Raw genomic sequence first — 17,337 nt, 5'->3', positions numbered from 1 at the left:
TTTTAGAGTAATTGACTGACGATTTCTGTTAATTGACGCGTCTTCACATGAATCGTTATACATGTATTTTGATTATAAAGACAGTAACTCAAAGTTACAGACTTATTTAATAATATGTACGTGTAAGATGTTTTTAATCGTTATAACACAAATACTTGTACAATAAATACCTTATCAAAATACATGTAAATATGGAAATAAATCCGATATTCAATATATTGAAGATTTAACTGTAATTGTGGATTAAAACATTTCACATTTTTTTTTATTTCGAGAATTCAAGTTTTTTATGTCTCAAATTCCCGGGATACAAATCTTTAACAATTGTGAAACATTATTAGCAGCCAGTTCAAGTGCATAAAGGGAGATTACGCTGATAAATAAAATAATTATAATAAGATAAGAGTTTTTCTATGGTCCTTGTATAATATATCAAACAGAACAAAATTTACAAATTTAAATTTCACACAATTCTACGAAATATTGAGCGTCTTTATTGTTACACCTTTAAATGTAGCATGAGAGGTTTCTATTTTATATTAGAAAAGAAGATGTAGAAAACAGTTTTACAAGACAGCAATTTTTATAAGAATACTCTGCATATGCCAGCTTTTAAAATGTTCCAACTTTGAGGATTCGTTTAATTTGGCCTTAAATCTCATCGTGCAAGTTATAATAATAACTGCGAGATACCGACATTGATTAGATAGTTGGTTGAATTGGAGAAACTCCCGAGTAATTTCGAGACCTCGAAGATCTGGAGAAATTCGACGTTTATCGGGCGAAGATTATCGGACTCGGAAGTTGTTATATTTAAGGTTTGACAATGTTAATTAAGTTTTGAGATTCTTTCGCATTATATTTTTGCAATTTCCAATGAATATTGTAAATTCAACAAGCTATAATAATCTAAAAATATCAAGTCATAAAAATAGAGTTCAAATATAAATCGATGTTTATTTCAACTTTGTTTTTAAAAATTATCTAGTTAATGATATCTTAGTAGATATTTGATATTATTAGAAAATATAAAGGAATATTACATTATCTTGACATATATATATAGTAATGAGTTAACAACATAAAACTTTTTAGTGGCGTTATAATTATTGCGGATTTCAAAAGAAATCAATGTGCCGAGTGTTCAAAGAGGTGTGGTAAATTTCCTTCCGATAAAGTTTGCTAACTACAAACCGCAAACTGTCAAGCTTGGCTAAGGAGAAGGACAAAGGACCATCCCGGCAAGCCGATTAACTGATTGTGCTCGGCATAGAAATAGAGCTGGTAGTCAAGAACACGTATTCCTGTTCCACTATATACATATATATGTATATATATATTACATACGTTGCATAAATTACTTCCAAATTTACGATTATTAGAGGTAGATTAAAGATGGGTGTAATTTCACGCAGAGAATTATTGTGCTATTGACTAACAGCAAATGGACCTTATAATTTAAAGGCAATTAGTAAATATTCATCGCATATTGTTAAATTCAACATGTCCTTGCACATTTATTCATTTAATTAAATAGCGTTACAACGCGCTTTAACTTATTTTCAGAAGTAACGCATAAGATCACACTGTAAAGTAAATAAAAGAAAATTAAAAACATAAAAGCATACGTAAAAAATGTACGTACTTAAAAGCAAAAGAAACTGTACAGTGCCGCCAGTTTTTTTAGTTTTATTGTTTAGAAAAATTTTACAAGTAGAAATTGATATTAACCCTTTGAAGCATGGTGGTAACCCACCTCAACTTCTTTACTTTTTAGCCATTTAATTTCTAGTTGAGCATTTAGGTCGGGTTTTTTTGCATGTTTTGGGTATCTTAGCAATAAAAGAATACAAAAAAAGTTGAGCAGTTTTTAATATTTATTGTAAAAGTTTTATAAATAAAGAAATATGCAAAAACAGCAATTTTTTCGGACAAGTTTTTAAAGATTATTTCTTGAAAACTTTGCACAAAGGGGTTTTCGGGATCGCTCATTATGAATCCGAGGTCAGAATTCAAAATGGCGGATACAAAGTAGGTGAATTTTTTAAGTTTTCAAGTTTTTGAGCATTTTCGTTTGATTATGGGTATTAGGGTCGTTAGCTCTGGGTAGTGCCAAGAATGAGTAAATGATGAAATTTCAATTTTGTAACCGCTATTTTGCGCGCGCTATTTCTTATATTCTATAAGAATTTTCAACTGGAATTTCGATTCCTTGGGTTCTAATAATAATAATTCTAAATAATGTTTCTTAGCATAGCTGAATTACCGTTGAATGACGTTAGTCTTTTAAGTTTTGAATTCCGCCATCTTGAATCCGCCGTTTTGAATTATGAAAATCTGATAACGGATTTGTAATCAGCGACCTCAAGAACCCTCGTATACAAAGTTTCACAAAAAGTGGTTTAATAGAAAAGTGTACATATACTTGAAAGGGTTAAATATAGAAATTGACTTTCTTCACTTAAATAAAGCTGGCATGGTATTTTAAAAATAAAATAAGTCTCTCTATTTTATTCTCCGGGAAGACAGAAATATCTAAAAGATTTCGTGACATCAACTATTCTTTTTATCATAGATATATAATATTGCAATAGTTAATATTACCCCAACTTGAAACGGTAGCGTACTTATGTCTAATGATTTTGTTAAAGTGATATAAAGAAATATATTTCAATTGAGGAATTGCACATGACAAATTTATGAAAAATTGTGCTAACTAGGAAATATTATTGACGATATAGCTACATTTGACGCTTAAATGGTTTGGAACCTAGTGGAAACTCGATGCGTACGGTGCAATGCATTTCCAGTGACCACGAGTTAGCAGTTGGTTATACTACATTACCAGTGCATTCGTTCATCCTGCGTTAGTTGGTCGTCGACAGGCCACAATGTTTACCTGGTACTTGCCGATACACAGCTTTGATTGTCTCTCGGTCAATTAGAACTTTCGAGTGGTAACTATTCATACAGTAGAACGCGCAACTTTCGCCTTTGAATGATATGGATTCCTGTCAATACTGCTATTTGATTGAGATGAATCTCTTTTTATTGTTAGTTAGAAGTGCGAGAATACCTCTTGAAAATAAATCCAATATTTTTCACTGTGATAAAGAAAAATAAGTGCAGATCTGTACTTATTGTCCTGCCGTGTTATCTGAAAAAAGAAGATGCAAATTTATTTTCTATATTCTCTTGCTTTTTACAGAAAGCCGGTCTCCTTGCCGGTTGTATCGCCGGATTTGACGGATATTCTGTAGAAAGGCAGCATCAACGTAGTTCATCATCCAACTTAAACTTACCGTGTTTTTTTGCACGTAATCGCGACTCGCAATCAGGCAGTTTCGCTGCGCAGTCGCGCGATTAACCCGCACGAAATACACACTAAATAATTACTCTCGCTTATCGGACGGATTCTCAGTTTACTCGCGGGGCGAAACCTTGCCTTCTTACTTTTCACTGCCTTATCGCAACGTTTAGAGCAATGGATTTAACACTGCAAGCGCGATAAGCGCTTTTTACACCGAGGGTTAAGGCAGTCCAATTTAGCATCCTTCGTCATCATCTTCAGTAACGAACTTTGTGGAGAGAGTCTGAAATTAGATGAATCGCAAACAAAGGGAGACACAGGCATATTTGTTCATGCATCGACGATTCGTCCCGAGTATACACATTCGTATATATGTATACGTGTACATACGTATACTCTTACATAAACGTCAACACACACACGGCGTCGCGTCGAGACGAATTCTGGCGAGATACCAACAATTTTCTACACATGTAGGTACGTGTTGGCGTGGTATGGTACGTTAAACAACATCGACCAATGTAATTCTCGTATAGAGAGATTCCGCATCTTCGAACTTAATCAAAACTCATTCGCTAATACAGTGTCGAGAGAGTTTACGGGGTAATTTCAAAAATAATGCTTTATACGTTTGCATTAGAGTAGAGTGCAGAAAGACAGGAAATGACGGGAAACTGTTTTGTAACAGATAATACAGTATTATGTCCTATTTCAGAAGCAATTTCGATAAAGCCTCTTCTCTCTTCCCCCCTTTCTCTTATTAATAGCTCTGCTGACACATTGAATACATTTGCGCCATTCATTGTCAGATAGAATCAGATGGACATATTTAATACAAGTGATATATACATAGATCGCAGAGGACACGTAAATACAATTACTCTAATTAGAAACTCACATGGAAACTAATATTATACAGTTTATACTGTAACAAGTTTTAGATCTCTGTCTTGATATGCATGTAAATTCAAACTTAATTTTGTTATACCACCGTTTTTGCATTTCTCGATAATTCTTCGTTCTTTCATCAAGCTGTAGCGATGCGCCAAGGATTACACCTAATCGTCGCATAAATCTTACTCCGCTTGGACGGTAAGCCTACGGCGTGTAAATGTAGCGCGACTTGCTCTACACACGAGAGTACGAGGTGAAGCCGCATGTAAATGCTTCGACAAACCACCCTCTGTGCACGTCCATCCTTTCGTTTCCCTCGCCTCCCTCCCTTGCTCCGCAGTCTGCTCTAGGCATCCGGCGGAGCTTCCTGCACATACGCGTAGAGCTATATACAAGGACGAACAGGTGGGTATATGCACAGTGACCTGAGCAACGGGGCTGCCAGGTGCGGCGCGACGGCGTCCTATCATTTCCTCATTATCTACTCAAACATAGCGTCCCGCTTGTTTCCACTCCTCAATCGCATTGCTGACGTATCGGGCATACCGACTAGTTACCTCATATTGCAAGCGCTCCTCGCGAGCTTCGTCTTTACAATTTACAGGTTGATATTTCTATCCTAACATTAATTGCGCTAATGGTTATGTAGGACAAATATACTTTTGGATATTTTCTAACAAGTATGCTTTACAATTCCAACATTCAGATTCATACTTCCACGTTCCGTTAATAAGAGCTGCTCATACATTTCTATTCCTTTAATAAACATGGCTGTATTGCTAATGTCTAGGATTTGTCATATGATTTCTTACACTGTCGCTCACATGTGATTCCTTGATGCTTTCTCCGTTCGTTTATAGAATAAAATTGAAACGAGACGTATTGTTTACACCATCTTTTCCAAATTTTCTTACTTTCTACGTATTTTCCATGTCATGGATGTCGTCATAGTTGACCATTCTTATGCAAAGCTTAAGAAATGATGTATATTATTTTTCATAAAAAAATTGTCCTCGGAGTGGGTGACGGATGCGAAACGAGTACGGCCTTCATAATACTCACTTGTTTTTCGCCAGAGAACGTCAAGTCATTTTGATTCAATTGTTACTTCATCACTAAAGATGGCTCACATTTATGATTATGACGTATTGTTTAACAAAAATCTATATAACGATTACGATCGTTAACTTATGCATCGTCAATCGCGTGGAATTCTCAAAGTCTCGCTTTACTTGTCACTTGCTAAAACAGCATAGTCTTTCTTTTAAGGCAATTATTCGATACGGTAATTAATACAAAAAGTAATTGACAAGCTTGAAGCTAAACAGGAAGGGGAAAAAATTATTACAGTCTTCTTTTTTCATTATCGTTCAACCAAGTTTTAATACTTTAGGTAGAAAGAAATATTGTACTTAATTATTGAAGCAGAAAACTATATACAAAACTGTACGAATAATGCTACTGCGTAGAAAAATGGTGGATTTTGGCAACGCGGGAATGAGATGTAGAAATGGGAACGTGCTGGAGAGGGGAAAAACAATGTACTTATTGTTATAGCTCTCACCATTTCTCATCCTGGCCGTTTGCCGAAGCAACAGCCTCAAGGTGAGAAAACTCTCAGAACCTCTGACCTACTTTCTTTTCTGGTAAAATATCTTCCTAAAGAATTTGATGGCCTTCTTCTTGCAGTTATGTATTCCTTAAAATACACTGTTTTAATCCTTTGCAACCAGTGTAGTAATTTCGTTGGAAAATAAGATATCTATTTTGATCATAGTTGGATCAATTATGACAAAACTAATAATATTAGGTATATTTCTCATCCCCCATTTATTTAACATATTTCAATTAAAGCGAACAATTTCAACACAAAGTTGACTTGCTTCGTCTCGAGACATTAATTTACTTTGTCAAGTTGTATAATTTATTTCGATTACGCGTTTTCGTTTAACTCCGTTTTCTCGAAATAGAATAAAAGATTTTTTTATCTTAATTAAGACACAGATATTGAGTAATTATATTGGTATACGTATACATACTATATATACAAGCGTGCATTTCTCTGTTTGTTTTCTCTTATTTACTTGTTGTATATATTATTTGAACTGAACCGAAGGAGAGAACAAAAGTAGCTGCAGAGAAATTAACAATAAAATTGTGAACGATGTACCAACGTTATCGTGATCGCGGATTGAAAAAGACCGGAATAAGAAAGTAAATTTCGAGGAGTGTGACATTTTTTCGTATGGACAAAAGATCCAGCCTTTGCATAGACGTTCCTGCCATCAGGAATAAGTCTAATCTATGCTTATGACCGTACGCATATTCGTCTTTTCCCATCGCGATGTTTCTCTTTTTAACCAATCATATTTTTTCTTATACCATATTCGACCTCAAAGGGTTAAGGATTAACTGTCATTTCGAGTAAATGCAGCAAGATTGTCGGCTTCAGCAGTGAAGATAGCTAACAAGTTAGTGGTGTTGAATCGATAGAGATGGGTGAGCCTGGGGGTAGATAGGTAGGCAGGCAGGCAGACGAGGTCGTGGCGGCCCCTGCCTGCCACTCTTTGCTCGAGCTCTCTTTCCACTCTTTTCTTTTATCCCTGCGTGCAACCACCGCTCCACCGTCGAAACTCCACTCTTACGCCTTTCGCGCCTTTTCTCCCCCCCCCCCCCCATCTCTTTCTCAGCTACCTTTGCCTTCGTCTACCTTCTCCCTTTTTCGACTCTGCCAGCTATTCGTCAAGCTTGAAATCGCGCTGGAATCGCGCGCGCTGCTAAAGCTCCTTTCTTCTCCTCTCCTCCTGTTGAGCCTCAGGGAGTTGCCCGTAATTGAGTTCTTTTGCATCGGACCCATCTTCGATGATGGAAATACGCTTCCGCGCATATTAGATTTGGAGAGCACCAGTGAATTCTTTATTTTACGTTGACCGTCAATTTTACGAGCTACGGCCTTGCTTGGTATCAACCGAAAAGATGATCTCTCCTTATGATTATGCAATTTTGTCTATGATACTTTTCAAAGCTGAGGTTCGAAAACAGATAAAGTGCATAAAAATTACAAGAATGAGTACTATTTGTTGAAGAATTTGTTGAAAAAAAAATTAAAGTATCACTACATGTAATTTCAATTCAAACCTATTTCAAATTTACTTTACAGTAAGTGTATAAAATTATTTTATAATATTATTAACTTGTGGTTAATGTCAATTTTATATAAAGAAGATACATGGTATATATTTGAACATAAAGTAAATGCTTAAATTTAGGATTATTATATAAAAATATTTTATATCTGTAGATACTTGTGTTATTAGTTGATGTTTTTCCTAAGCAGCAAAGTTTCTTTCAAGACATTATATCCTTGTTATATCCTTTCTTCATCTTTTATGTGGGCTTTCTTCTTTGTGCAACAATTTACGAATTTAAGTTGTGAAGAGATGTGATTTGCTTATTCGCAGCTACGTCCTTTGTAATGGCTACGTTGAAAAAGTTTCTGTATAAGATTCATTAGGAGTATCTTTAAGGGAAAGCAAGTGAAAAGTCTTTTTGTTTGCAGTTGACAGAAATAGATGGAGGAAGAGGAGAGGAGAGGAAGGGACGTTTCTATTTCAATTATTTTCGAGTTTATTTCAAAGTCTGACGATATATAAAATATAATAGGTACAATAAATGTGTAATTTCATCTACATACCTATTTAAATTGCATTCTTATTTGGACATGTAATAATTCACGTTTCTTCATCATTACCTATTAATTTTGTCATTATAAACGTAATATAAATATTACATTTATTATGTTTTTAATAGTTTTGAAGAATGATTATTATAAATAATTGGAAGAGATTGCTGTATAAAAAAATCTTTCTTATTTATCAAAGTAATTCTACCGAATTAATACCGAATTTATGTGAAAAAGAAATTGTCGAATATTGCACAAACTCGACGTTATCTAATCTTAATTCGTTACCATTTTGGGCAGCTACAGGCGCACCGCAAATGCTTGAATTTGCTATTGCTAAAACGGCTTTCCTCTCGAAAGTCAATCCGAGTGGAGTTCGTAATGCTCTGTCGGTGTTTGTGGTCGAATCTCGATGCCGTTTCGTTCCTGAACCACCAATCTGTCTCTCTTACGATCAAATAGTTATTCTAAGTAAATCTTTTCGCATTCAACGTCAAAGTTGAACGATAATTTTTCCCGTCGATAAGATTCCCTGCTTTAATTTCTATATAAGCAGGTTGTATACTAGTAGTTTGTCTATAGTAGTATCGAGCAATTGGTTATTGTTTAGGACTATAATTTACAATTAACAGGACTATTCGAGTTGTAAGCAATTATTAAGATTGTAGGATAAGATTGATTTTCATAATGCAAATTTATAAAAAGTATATTACGTACTGCTTGGCAGTTGTTAGTATTATGTATAAGATTTCCACTCATTTATCCAAGTTTTATTTTATTTTATGCTCCATGTGAATTCGTATATACTGTTTCTTCTCATCTATCCTGCGCTATTACTTTCGGACATATAACCAAGTTTTGTTAAGTGGAACATTCTTGTTAGTAAATTCACATATTTTAATCGATCAACGATTTAATTATTTTTAATACTTTATTTAGCATTTGATGGCTGAGGTAATATTTTTCGCAATAAAAATTCTTGCACCCTAATGAGTGGGGAGGGGGAGATGCTATAATTGGCCTTCTTATTTCCTATTAATTTAGATGTAATTAATGAATAATATACGTTTAGTGGTAGTCTGTTTTGATATTCTCAGTCAAAAATCAATTCTAACTTGATTAAAAAATTAATTAAAGAATTTATTCGTTTATACGTTTGAGGGAATATTGATGTGCATCAAGTAGAAGCTTTTATTTTAGCGCATGTGCATTGCGTCGTTAAATGAATAATTCATTGATGCTATATCATTTCGTTGAAATCATAGCAAAATACAATGTTGTATTCGTCAGGATTGTCAATTTGTTAGCCTGGTTCCAAATCTTTTTCGCCCGAAGTATCCATTAACCTGGAAACTGAAGGTCCGAAACAAAAACCACCTCGGGCGAGTCAACTCGGTTTCCAGCTTTGTTGTCAGACGCAATATTACTACAGTAGTTTCTAGTAAACTAAACAGGATCTCTGCGACACACTCACGCGCAGCCCCGCGTACAATGTTTCACGGTAAGAGAGAGAGAGAGAGAGAGAGAGGGAATGAGAAAAAAAGGAAAAGGACAGCATCTTTCGCAAGATCGTTGCTTGCGACACGCGTCGACTGCGTCGGACGTAAACTGGATTCCAGCGCTTCTCGAAGAAATAAATTTCACGCACGTCTTGCGCACGTGTCTCACATGGAAGATTACACACAGTGATACCTTTTTCCATTTTTCATAAATATTAATATCTTCAATATGAAATAAGAAAGCCAATAAGGTCCGAGGAGAATGTAGATAGCCCAATGGTTTATTGTGTGAATTTTTATATGTATCGTTTTCAACACGTCCTACGCGCCGAGCACTGTCGATTTTAAACACAATTTCTTTGGTGGAACTGTAAAATTCACATACTTTTGATCGATAAATGATTTAAGTGTTTGATGCTAATAAGCATTCTATCCCCCCCCCCCCGTCACTGTAAAGAATTTTATTGCGATAAATATTGATCTCAAGCAGGATAAATCGCAGCCATGTATTATTGCGACAAAGGTTTTCAATTTGTGTGTAAATAATTACATTTATGCACTATAAACTTAATTTTATCATTATCCAAATACGGCCGTGAAATAAATGTCATATTTTGTAATAATTCATAAATATCCTTTAATGGCAATTGATATCATGCAATAAATTATTTTGAATGTTATCTTTATTTTTAAAAATATGTATATAATATATGTTGTAATAAATACGTATACTGACATATGCAGATTGTATATATACATATATATATATATGTATATAAAGAGCACTGATGTAAATTTCAAATGAAGTTTAACACATATGCATAGAAATCCATGTGTCGGCAAATTCCCAAAAGTACTGTTACATATAGTAGAGAAACTAGGAAATACTCGAGCCGTTTATTTAGAAAGTATCGTATGTACCATTATTCACCTGCAACCAGTCTGGGAATTCTCTTGAAGTGATTGAAATGTTGCTGTGCGTGTGTGAATCCAAGAAACTTGTAATTTAACTCGAAATTGCAGCTGTGTGTCTTCGATGATCCGTTAGTTAATAATTTTCAATTTGCTTATACATTTATTATTAAAAGAATGCAATGTATTATTTACACAATATATCTTTTTTGCTCTTTTAGAAGTATATTAAACCAATTTGTAATTTCCTCGCATTCACTCGAAGCGTCGATTCAGAAATTCTCTTACCAATAAATTTCTTTTTTCCTCTTCCATATCCATTCAATTTATTTATTTCTGTATGAAATTCCGTGATAAAGCCCTCGTAAGGGCTCAATTCCGTCTGTGAGAATGAAAAGAAAAGGAAATCTTTGTAACTACAAAACAGCATTCAAGCAAGTAGGTGTGAATAAACTCTGAACTTTAGTGTATAACTGAAGGAAACGGATTTGTAAATTAGTTGTTGACGGCCAAAGGGTCGGAGGTTAGAAAGAGAAAGCCAGAATACACAGCCTTGGAATACACACAGAACACATAATACGGACTTTGGCTGTGAGAGTGAAGCGTGACTCTTAGACGCCCCCGAATTGATGGACGAAATTAGAAAGACGTCAAGGATGAAAATCGGAGTGTGCCATATAACCAACAGAAGTCTTGAAAGCTTATCAATACTCAAAATAATGTCAAGAAGAAGCGTACTGTTTTCCACCCAAGTGTTTATGGCGCTACGTCATTTTTCGGAACCGGGGCTCGGCGTTCTACGCACGAAATTCCAAGATAAACCTCAATAATCGACGAAATTTCCAACAAGTTTGTATATAACTTTCGTATAGGTTTCAATTCATTACTCAAAGTATTGCTTTTAAAGAAGAGTGATTATTCACACTCTCGCTGGAGTAACAATTTGTCAATTGCCATATAAACATCAATATATATTTTTGAAATCTCGCAACATATGTATTTCTTTTTCCTCATTCATTTATTTCATTGAAACTTTATAACGATAAATTTAATTCATTTTTGCTATAATTTTCAAGACGTTTGTGGAAGTTGCATGAAACGTATGCAAAATGCAAAATTAAATCGACAAAAGCTTTTAACACATGAAAATTCTGGCAGAAAAGTAATTGAAATGGACAAGGAGCAAAGAGATTAATTTTTTATAAATGCGTATTTTAAAAACCTACTACCTTCACATTCTGGTAGAGTTTAATCTCTTTATTGTCTATTCGTGTTCTTTCTTTTTTTTGTGATTTTTGGCGTTGTTTGTGGTATACACGATATATTCTCTTTTAACGTCATCTCTTTCGCTCATATACACAGACAGACAGAGAAAGAGGAAAAGAGTGAGAGAGGGAGGGAGAGGAAGGAAAACAAAATCGGGCATTTTATTCCACAGCATTATCCTGTATCGCCCATTTATTTTTAAGAGAGAGAGGGTAGAAAGCCTCTATTTATACATAAAGATGTGAAAAAAATACCTTGATTTACGACCATGAATACGAAACATTTTTTATCGCTATGGAGTATGGGTTATAAAAGACTGCTGCGATTGCTCTCTGGAATTATGGCTACATTAGAGGATTATGGGAAAATACTTGCATCTTACAATTTTGAGTAGATGGAAAATCGTTATTTTTTATACATTATATGTACATAGATAAAATATATTTATTAAAAATCAATAGTTTTGTTTTGTTGACGAGATTGTAACGAAATTATTATATCTATACATTAGACATTCATGATAAAGTTTTTCTCATTAACAACGTAATTATGTAAAGTTCATTTATTAATAAATTAATAAAAATGGTTTTCATTTCTTGAGAAGAAAATAAAATAAAATGTACATTTCACTATATAATATATTATATAATAGTAATTGCAACGACATATCTTAATTCTTAAAGAATGTGTATAACATAAATGTGAAAAAGTGGTAACTTATTATCGTTGTATGTATTGTCCGGGAAATTTCTTTATATTGGAAAACTACATTTTCTTTTCGAGGAGCACTCTCTTTGAAGTCTTCGTATCGTATATACGATCTCAAAGACGGTGGCACGCCCGAGGCCACACTCTCGCTCGCCAGAGGGGGATGAAGTTTCCGCCTTGTGCACGTGCAAGCAGCCGGAAATCCGGGGTTTTACACCGTAGAGTCAAGAATGCATAATAACACTGGGTGGTCAACTTTTTTCATTAAATCAAGCTGAAGCATTCTGAAATCGTGTTTCTGACACTTTTGCTGTAGTAACGCTCTCTCAGTAGTTGCGTCGTGTGCACATGAATTGCGAAACCGGAACAAATTGTCCTCAACTGTGCACAACTTGAGTGTACTAACAAGGAAACGCATAACAGTGTTGTCGGTCCACTTTAATAAATTGTTTATATGTGCTGAATAATTTGATGATAAATATCTTCTTCATTTGCAATTAATTTAGGTATTAGTTAATTGCAAATGAAATTTTCCATCACGCACAACATCTCTTTTGGCACATCTGATTTTCATACATGTATTAGAAACTCTTTTTGTTTTTATGAAAAATGTATGGCATTTAGATTCTTTGATATCGTTATATTTTCACGCTTTTCAATACATTCATTCTCGATTGTTATTCTTGCGAATTTTACGAATTGAAAAAATTAACAAACATTTCTTTATGTAAATATATAACATTATTGTATTGTGATATTTTCCACTTACGAAACGTTGCGCCATATATGACATATTGGTACATGTATTTCGACAAGTATAGATTTAGCACGCATCAAGTGAGAATTAGATGCTGATATTGAATACAAAGCATTGTATTCTCTTTTCATATATCTTTTTAAATATGTTTCATCATCTTTCCTCACATTCCTAATTATTGTATATATACGACTATGACGAAATAAATATTCGTATGTTATTAAAATTCCAATTTCAGATGCTATACATATAAGAGTAACTTTGTCGGCTTTATATATTTTGAAATACTCGTTTACACTTTGCTATCTCTGATCGTTCAACATGCATATATTTTTTTTGTTTCAGGAACATATTTTATTCTATACGACTTCATTGACTTCTTCGAAAAAGATCAAGCCAGTTTTCTGGAGCGAGATAAGTTTCTCAGCATCATCAATAGTATCTTCAAGAATATGTCGCAAATCGAGCGTGAAGCTATCGTTTTTCAAGTAAGTCTCGTTACATACAGTTTCATGCATTACGTCACGTGCTAGTCCTAAACTTGTATAAAATATCACTTCAATTATTCAATATAATACAAACAAGTAAAAAATAATATTTATTTATAAACTTTACGTAAGATATTGTTTTGTATACGCAAAATATTTTCTCTATATCATATTTAACGACAGATTCTTTTCATCTATTTTTAGAGTTGTGCATTTTTTTCCCAGAAATGTCGAAAACAAATTTAATCGCACTTTTGCTTAACGAATCCCTCCGATTTCTATAGTTTTTCTCATAATTTAACAATCATTTCTACGCTAAATTAATTACATACAGTTTCATGCATTACGTCACGTGCTAGTCCTAAATTTGTATAAAATATCACTTCAAGTTTTTGAGTGAAATTTGTGCAAAGGTCAATTACAAGAATATAAAAAAGTTGGAAATATGCATTAAATAAGGTCAAGATGTGAATTAATATTATAGTTTTGTTGGCAATAAAAATGAATATTAATGAAAATTATAATAGATTAGAGATATTTAACGATATTGCGTATGCATTCTTTTCTGCTTTAGTTGTAAAAAAACTAATATACATATAAATTACAAAAAGAAATTAAGTAAAATACCAAGTAAAAAGAGATATTAGTATATTTAATTTCTAACAGATTGATTTATACGAACAAATAGAGCGCACTTTAAAGCCCATTTCAGCGTTAAGCGCGATAAAATTCTGCAAAGTAAGGTCTTTAACGGAATTGAGATAGCACTCGAATTATGTTTCTCATACAGAAATATTATGCGTCGTCCAGAGGTGCACAGCAGCACTCTGCGACCTATATTTTTTGCAAACTAACCACTCAGCGAGACCTCGGCTGTATTCATTGGCCTCGAGCGTTCTTCTTATTAGCAAACTTCAACTTGTAACTGTCGCTAAGTCGTTTCAGGCTTCTTTCTTGCAGCATGGAAAAACAAGTGAACCATATGTCAGATGTCAATTTTGAGCTTTTCACGATTTGCCTAGGTAGATAGGGAGAATTATTTATAGCCATATATATGCGTGTGTGTTTTATTAGGTAAAGATAACACAAGTATAAACACACGTCCTCTCTACTTTTGTATTTCAAGTAAATTTTATAAAAATAAAACTCTAAGAAATTTAATTGCTCAAGAAAGAAAATTTATAATCCTCAAGTGTTTTAATTTGTTATACCTATAGTACATTTTTAAGTAACCGAAAATTTCGCTACCTCTTCTCTAGTATGTCCACATATGTGCTACATTGCGAGATTCTAAGTATTGTAATGTCACAGTGACACTGCTAGGTATGTATGTACATATAACGTGTGAATCTCTTGACGATTTACAGTATTTTACCTGTAAATAACGGCTGCATGTGCTGCACATTGCACAATGGACGACACAATAATTTCAGTTTTCGATCGTAATCTACCTATAGCGCCTGTGTATCTTGTTAAAAATATACATCAGCGTTCGTTCCTCTAAAAAAGATCGGCCATGATTATATTATTAAACGTACATTTCTCACTGACGCGTATCGCGTCGGATACGGACGGGCGTAAAGTGAAAACCCGTTAATTGGAACGCCTACTCGCTGCTCCTCTATTCCTTTTTCTACGGCCTTTTCCACGTTTCCATCTTTTTTCTGCGCGCGTTGATTTCCCGCGAATCAGAGACAGTGCTCTGTGTAATTGTGATTATAACGAACCGTGATTTTTTTTCTAAACAGAAAGAATTTCAGCTATTGACTAGAAAAATTCAAATTTTCAACCGACTGCCAAGATATGGGACATGTCTTCTTTTTCAGTGAACATGGTCGAAAGAACCGTTACGTTTTATTAAAAACTTGAATCTATTACTAAATATATATTTCCTTTCTTTTACTTCTCCATCGTAATCTCTCACCTTATAAGTTTCAACTTTAATAGTGTAATAAAATTTATTCAATTTTATAATAATGTACCTACCCATTATTTTTATAGAGAGCCAACATTCCTACGCAAATACACTTATATCTTACTCTTTATCAGAAATATTTGTCTTGTGAAAATTTATCGTGATACAATTGTGCTTCTTGAGACTTATGGAATACCTATGTGCAGTTTCCAGCAGGCCAGTCTTTCTTTTAGAAATGTATATATTGCATAATGCGTGTACATATACAGGGTGTATCATGAGTGAACCATTTCTAAACCACTTGCCGATTTTTATAAGTTTCGATTTATCATGTCGGTTTACCTCATTATTCAATTCCCTTGTTGACGAAAAACTTTCTTAACCATAAGAGTGCGATAAATCACAACTTTTTAATCGTTTATCTAAAACTGCTGAAATTTGATACAAATTAGTAACAATTGAAGGGTGTACTATTATCGTCGGTGGCACCAAATAAAAGCTTTCTAGCAGTAATCACTGTACATACCTGTACATACATACACATATGCTTTGTGGATTTCATCGAGTAAGACTCGCAGGTATAGCATCACCGCTGTAAATGAATTATTGGTAATTGTTCATTTATGTATTATTAACGCGTTTGTCGAAAGCCATCGTATAGAAATTAAATTCGCGTGAAACAAAAGTTATTTTGCAAGTAAAAGATATTCCCTTCAAGTGTTATTCCGATATGTATAGATGTAGGTACTAAGACGAAAAATAATGCAGTTTTCGTATTGGTAATTTTTACACATAAAAATGGAAAAGTATATTGATGAATCATAAGAGATAATTAGACATTAATTTTCTTTTTAATAAGAATGAGACAAAGTAGACCTCTGCAAAATTAGCGCAAAATTCCATAAAGGGGACACTTCCAATAGGTTTTCTAGTGCGTAACGGGCCAGCTATGGTTACGGGGAAAATCGATATCGTTATGTACCGAGGTAATGTCACTCTTCAAAGAGCTTCATTCCGCTGGCTGACCGCTAATTACTTTCCGATCAGCAGAACGGCACGTCAAAGTTGCTTTGTCAAGGGCTGTTTCATGGCTGCGTGAAACCTCGAGTTCCGTGTACATTTCATTAAGTATCCGGGAAACAAGGCACGCCAGAGCGAGGATGCCTTTCGTTCACGATGATACAGTGCGCGTAAAGGTCGCCCGTGTCTTTGATAAATTCATGCCGCCTGCTGATCCCACCCACGCGCGACTGATCGAACGAAATGAATTCGTAAAAGCGCGCACTTTACTGCCGTTTCGATTGGAAGAAAATTGACGATACAAAGTGATCCGACCAAATCGATGTCCTAGTAATTTCTTTTAATTTCCGCGGGCTATAAACGTTACATTAATAAACGATGATAACTCGCGCATCACAGAGGCAAATCATTTATTCGTAATATTTTATCGCTACACACGTATATTCGCTACGCGTGTACTTAAAAAAGTTCTTTTAAAAGCTTTTGGAACAACTCATTTGACAAAATTTGGATCAAGTATTTTTTCTCTAATTCTAAGTGCCCAAGTTATATAATAGCTATGTTGATAATCTTTAATGGAAATTTCGACGGATTTCTGTTTCAGTATACCGATTGGGATCGGGTAAACGATGGCTATCAGAATCAAAGAGCGATAGCGGACATCGTCGGCGATTATTTCTTCATCTGCCCGTCCACACATTTCGCGCAATTATTCGCAGATCGCGGCATGAAGGTCTACTACTACTTTTTCACACAGGTAACGATATTTCTGTCGTTATGTTGCTTTATACCTAGAACATACTCGTACAGTAGTTAACAGTCAATTGCAACTATATTGTTATATTATGTATTAATTTTCAGTATTTAATTAATAATAATTAGTTAC

The 17,337-nt window shown here is 34.2% G+C and overlaps 1 protein-coding gene across 3 annotated transcripts in view; it reads left to right on the top strand.

The window, feature by feature from the left end:
* LOC105559118 (acetylcholinesterase-like) overlaps positions 1 to 17,337 on the top strand; it is a 69,169-nt gene that overhangs the window by 40,367 nt on the left and 11,465 nt on the right. For all 3 annotated transcript variants that reach the window (XM_012007190.1, XM_012007191.1, XM_012007192.1), the window contains exons 3-4: positions 13,374 to 13,516; positions 17,056 to 17,208. In XM_012007190.1, the coding sequence (XP_011862580.1) occupies positions 13,374 to 13,516; positions 17,056 to 17,208 (296 nt within the window). The remainder of the gene's footprint in view (positions 1 to 13,373; positions 13,517 to 17,055; positions 17,209 to 17,337) is intronic.

Source organism: Vollenhovia emeryi, unplaced genomic scaffold, assembly GCF_000949405.1.
Source record: "Vollenhovia emeryi isolate VEMERY1.0 unplaced genomic scaffold, V.emery_V1.0 DF939289.1, whole genome shotgun sequence".
In the NCBI taxonomy this organism is placed as follows: Eukaryota; Metazoa; Arthropoda; class Insecta; order Hymenoptera; family Formicidae; genus Vollenhovia; species Vollenhovia emeryi.
The sequence above is the reverse complement of the archived record's forward strand: the minus strand, read 5'-3'. Positions and strand labels throughout refer to the sequence as shown.